A 5853-nucleotide genomic window follows, 5' to 3' on the forward strand; every position below is an offset into this window, starting at 1 on the left:
CCTCCTGGGAAAAATTATTACCAAGCAATCGCCAGGGGATTTTAGAATAGGCAGGTGGTGGCGATTGCTTGGTACACAGGTCGACGAGTGTGTTAGGGCTTAGGAAGGAAATTTGTGAGGGTCATTTAGGAGGTGTGTCCACGCCGTCTTGGGGAAAATTATTACCAAGCAATCAGCAGGGGATTCTTAGGAAACTTGGTCTTCGCGTGCTCGTATTCTACTCTCCCCTAGGAGGTGTCTCATCTGCTGTGAAATTCTTGACCCCCTTGCAATTGTCAGGCTAGAAGGAGGGGAATACATAAATAAGTATGAATTGGCTTTTCCGGAGATGGTCTGGGACGTGGGATATTTAACCCATCAGTGTTTTCATCCGCACCTGATCAAGCCCACTAAGGCAGAACGGACTTCAAGGGAGAAAATGTCTTGGACCACCTGGTGTTCTGGTTAGGCTGTACTGACCCACAGGTGAAGACACACTGATTCCCCTTCTCCCTCTGGGATCTGACAAGGATTTGGACAAGAATGACCTGCCCCTCCCCCATACTAGATGATGATGCACCCGCCGCCCAGTGCTCCACCAGGACCGGAGGCTGCCTTAATGCCCGATCCAGGGCCAGGTGAAGTTCCTGCAGCAGCCGATGATGCTCCTCTGCCAGCTCTCCGGGAGGTCGTAGAGCCGTCACCTCAGCAGGCTCCAATCCCAGTGGCAGAAGCCTCTGGCCAACACTTCCAGGATCTGGCTCCAGCTGAACTGCCCAAGCTATACCTGCCTCTCCCGGTGAGTACTGACAGGAAGGGGAAAGGAGACACCAGAATCAAACAGAGGCTGCGCTCCACTAAGGAGCCAGAGAAAGGGGCCCCACTACAAATGCCCCTCAGAGTCACAGCAGCCTCAGGTTCAGGGGGCAGATGGCCACTGCCATCAGAGCCCTCCCCCCCACTGTAGCCTATTATTACCAGATTAGGCTAATGGAGACTATTTTTCAAACCCACTGCCCTACATAGGATGACATAATCCAACTTCTAGTCTCCCTCTTCAGCACTGAGGCCAGAAAATGGTTAAGAGAAATGGCACCTGAGGGTACTGCAAACCTAAGCGGTGGGCAGAACCAGCCACCCCCGATGAGAGACCCAGTTGGGACTGTAACTGGGAGGAAGGGAGGGGCCGCCTGGAGAGATATCGGGCAGCTGTTTACAAGGTCTCAAGTGCGGGGGCTGGAAAACCTATAAGTAGGGCAAAATCCTCCAAAGTGATTCAAAGGGAAAGCGAATCACTCTCTGAGTTCTACAAAAGACTGTGCGAAGCCTGTATACTTATTACGCCAATAGATCCAGAGGCTGCTGGGTCTCAGATGGTGATAAATGCAGCCTTTGTGTTTCAAAATGTCAGATGGGGGGACACCAACTGACTCATGAATTCTTATACATCCCTGAATGCCCAGTACCTTTGTTGGGAAGACACTTGCTGTCTAAATTGGGGGCACAAGTGACCTTTCCCCCCTACGAAAGACCACTTTTTGAGTGGGCTCAACCACTTATTTACTCTTCCTCTCAGTAAACCCTGAAGATGAGGAGGTTGCACAATCTCCCGGAAGGGAAACCGGACAGGCTAAACAGTAGAGAGAGAAAAACAGAGAGAGAGAGAGAGAGTTAATTCAAAAATTCCCTGAGGTCTGGGCGGAAGACAACCCTCCCAGGCTTGCAAAACAAGTCCCAGTGGTAATAGAACTCAAACCCGGTACAATTATGTCAGCACCCGCCTTGGACCTGCCAGGCCTTGCTAAGCCATTTACTCTTTATGTGACTGAAAAGGATAAGGTGGCTATGGGAGTGTTGTTCCAGACTGTGGGGACATGGGACAGACCTGTGGCTTATCTCCCGAAATGGCTGGACAGTGTTGCCACTGGGTGGCCGGGATGCTTATGGGCAGTTGCTGTGATTACCTTACTGGTCTGGGAGGCAAGCAAGCTGACTTTGGGCCAAGATTTGATCATAAAGTCCCGCATGAGGTCAACACTCTCCTGCTAGGGGACCCTCCATAAATGGCTGTCGACATCCCAGATTACTCAATACCAAGGACTGTTATGTGAGAACCCCCATGTTACTATTGAGCCTTGTCAGGCCCTGAATCCAGCCACTCTCCTTCCTGAGGGAGAAGGTGGGCCCTCACATGATTGCAAGGAAATCCTAGAAGTTTATGCCAGCAGACCTGGCTTGAGAGACCAGCCAGTCCCAGACCCAGATTGGGTCCCACACACCAATGGCACCAGACTGGTGAAAGGACAACGACTGTCAGGATATGCAGTAGTCATGGAAGAAGCCATAGTTGAAGCTAGCTCTCTGTCATCACACAGGTCTGCTCAACAGGTCAAACTATATGCTCTAATCCGGGCCCTTCAGCTATCAAAAGGTAAGAAGACAAACATTTACACAGACTCCAGGTATGCTTTTGCTACTGAATATGTACATGGGGCTTATAAAGAGAGAGGTCTTCTGACAGCCAACAGAAAGGACATTAAAAATAAAGAAATTCTGACCCTATTAGACGCTGTCTGGGAACCAGAGAGGGTTGCAATCATACACTGCCGAGGACACCAAAAAAAAGATACCCCCCAGGCTTGGGGAAACAGACTGGCAGATAAGACTGCTAAACAAGCAGCTGAGTGCTTGGGGGTGACAAGTGAAGCCCCTATTAAAGCTCTTGCTTTGGCAATGCCTGAGCTAACGCTGGAGTCTCCAAAATACATTGAAGCCCAAAACCAACTAGCCAAAGTGGAAGGGGGCATCAAGACTAAAAAAGGATGGTGGGAATTGCCAAGTGGCAAATTATTGGCACTGGAGGAGTTGGCACCCACTCTGGTAAGCCAAACACACCAAATGACCCACCTAGGCCATGATAAACTGGAAGAGCTAATTCGAAAATATTTCTTGGTTCCCTGCCTCTCTTCCCTATGCAGGACAGAATCTCAGAACTGCACTGCCTGCTCACAGGTTAATGCTGCCTCTCAGCACAGACAAAAACCTCTGGGGATTCAGCTGAAAGGCACGATGCCCTTCGAACACCCGGAAGTGGACTTCACTGAAATGAAACCTCACCGACACTACCGTTTAAACCTCAAATGGAAACTGCATGTTGTATATAGGCCCCAGAGTTCTGGGATGGTGGAACAAACCAACCAGACACTTAAAGAGACTCTCTCCAAGTGGCTCAGAGATACTGACTGCTCCTGGGTGGACTTGCTTCCGACAGCTCTGCTCAGACTCAGGATGACCCCATGGTCCCAAGGCTATTCTCCATACGAAATTTTGCATGGGAGGCCCCCTCCCATAATAAAACAGGTGTCAACAAATTTGCCTCAGGAAAGGGGAGATAGGATTTCACAGCAGATGGAACTGGGTAAGGTAATAAACCAAGTAACTAAGTTTGTACAAGAAAGGGTGCCATTCTCCCTTGGGGATCAGATTAATGAGTTTACGCCTGGTGACCAAGTATGGGTCAAAGATTGGAAACATGATTCACTAGCCCCTCGGTGGAAGGGTCCTTATACTGTTATTCTAACTACCCCTACTGCAGTTAAAGTTGCAGGTATTGCCCCTTAGATCCATCATACGAGGGTGAAGAGAGCATACCACGCAGACCCAGAAAACGCTGAGTGGACTGCACAGAGGGACCCCACTGACCCCCAGGAGACTAAGATCATCCTTAAGAAGAAGAAGGAAAAGAAGATCCTGGACGAGCCCCTTCAGGATGAAGCTGCACAATGAACTCTTGCTGCTTAACCTCATCGACATGCACATTCATATGCCAACTTCCACAACACCTCCAACTGCTGGGTACGTGGGGCTGTGCCTCTGTCTGTGATGGGTGGACTTTCCTGGCAAGTGTCACCGCTCTGCCAAGGAGATTTTTAAACCACTCTGCTCTTTTCTGGAACAACAAAAAGAGACTTTCCTTTCTCTTGTCAATCATAATCTCTCCCTGCTCTCTTGGTGTAAGACAGACCTACAGTCAATAGACTCAGGTCTTGGGGTTACATATTATGTAAACACCAGTTTCATAGAAGTAACAAAAGTGGTAATCCATAATAGAATGGCTTTGGACATACTCACAGCTGCTCAAGAAGGGACCTGTGCTATAATTAAGGTTGAATGTTGTGTATATATTCCTGATTTATCTGACAATGTATCAGCTGCTTTAGATGTCATGAAAAACCAGGTAAAAGCAATGTCAAATGAAAACATTCCTTTCTGGACTTGGGTACTAGCTTGGGTGAAGGGTGATTGGTGGAAAACTATATTTACCATTGTTATAGTTGCCTTGATAGTTCTGCTCTGTGGACCCTGCATTTTGCAATGTATTATGAACTTTGTAACCCAAGGTTGGTGTCGTTCTGCCAAATTGGCAGTTGGAGAGCCAAGATGCAATATATCCTTATGAATGATACTCATACTATGAGTCAAGAGCATCAAGAGGGGGAATGAAGGAAGAAACAGAATAGGCTCTCTCTTGAGGGTGGGACTCCATCTTGGGCCGGACTGTGGACTTTGAGCTATACGCCCAGTATCTATGGAAATGACATACCAACTGGGAAACCAAACCCCAGAAGGAAGAGTCCCTGGGCTCTGCATCGCCTAAAAGAATACCCTAATTAGCTGTGTAACCAAATAGAATCATACATTCAATTATGCTTATTGGGATATGACCACAGGCCTATTGATAATTGTCCACTGTTAACTACCCAGGCTTAAGGCATATGATCTTGGGTTATTTTGATTGTATCTTTCTTTTTCCTTCGTTCAGACCAGTTTCAGGGAATCTTATACACTTAGGGTACATAAGGTTTCCACAAAAACTGGTCAGGGTCTTTGGCTAAGAGGAGACTCTGCCTTGGGCCCGCCGGTGCAATAAACTGCACTCCACCATCTGCACTGCCCTTCTGAGTGAGTTTGTTTCCTGGAACGCGGGGCTACAACAACACATCAGTAAGCTAAGTGATGCACCCACAAGTAGATGCTGTCCCAATTCAGTGTAAAGAAACCTCCAGATAGTCTACAGCTTGATAGTTAAAATTGTGCTGAAATAAGTTGTGCTGAAAGGTTTGTGGAAAATGGACCACCGAAAGGATTTTGTACATGATTGGTCAGGATTTACCAAGACTAAAATAATTTTCAACTAGATTACAACTAGTTATACTAATCATTGTTTAAATTTGTTCTTTGTTTTCAAATTGGGCTTTGTGTCCCCCTGCTGCACTCTGTCATTGTCTGCATCACTTATATCCTGTTTAATTTATAAATAAGATTTTGGTCTCTTGAGATAGCTAATGTGTTATCTGGCCTCCAACAAAGCTTCTATTGCTAAATGTTTTGAGAAAACTGCATTTGTAACATAAAATAATTGTGGTAGTGTGATTCTAAGTATGGGAAGAGCAACAAGGGAAAATGTCTTCTGGATTTTAGTTAAAATACAGAGAATTTTAATTATTGATGGGGCCTGGTTCAAAACTTAACACTTGGTATGCCATATCAAGAATGTTTGACTGAAATGGGATGAGCCTTCCAGCACTGCTGACAAAAGTTGATCACGAAATGTCTCCCAGATAATGGCCATTCATAGCCAAAAAGGGAAGACCTGAGGAATGGAATCAGTGATTGCAGCCCTTCAATGTCAGCCCCGAGGAAGGGGAATACCTGCCACCTGGCAGTCATCCCACTCCAGCCACTCCCTATGGTGAACCCTGAAAAAACTCAGAATGCAGGATTACAGGCTCCAGATGGCTGAGGTTCATACCAAGGAAATTAAATTTTAGTGAACTCTGACGCTTGCATCTTCCCATATATAGAAAAGTGCTA

General features: G+C 46.8%; 1 protein-coding gene across 2 annotated transcripts; it reads left to right on the forward strand.

The window, feature by feature from the left end:
- Nucleotides 1-202: 202 nt before the first annotated feature.
- Nucleotides 203-4925, forward strand: LOC122683439. 2 transcript variants are annotated; one of them, XM_043887096.1, is made up of 4 exons: nucleotides 203-302; nucleotides 548-778; nucleotides 2355-2410; nucleotides 2958-4925. In XM_043887096.1, exons 2-4 carry the CDS (start codon nucleotides 548-550, stop codon nucleotides 3598-3600), a joined length of 930 nt encoding a protein of 309 aa, XP_043743031.1. In that variant the 5' UTR covers nucleotides 203-302; the 3' UTR covers nucleotides 3601-4925. The 2 variants fall into 2 exon arrangements, with proteins under 2 accessions (XP_043743031.1, XP_043743030.1); XM_043887095.1 differs by having other exon boundaries at nucleotides 276-778.
- The last annotated feature ends 928 nt before the right edge of the window (nucleotides 4926-5853 follow it).

The sequence above is a fragment of the Cervus elaphus genome, chromosome 3, assembly GCF_910594005.1.
Source record: "Cervus elaphus chromosome 3, mCerEla1.1, whole genome shotgun sequence".
NCBI classification, from domain to species: Eukaryota; Metazoa; Chordata; class Mammalia; order Artiodactyla; family Cervidae; genus Cervus; species Cervus elaphus.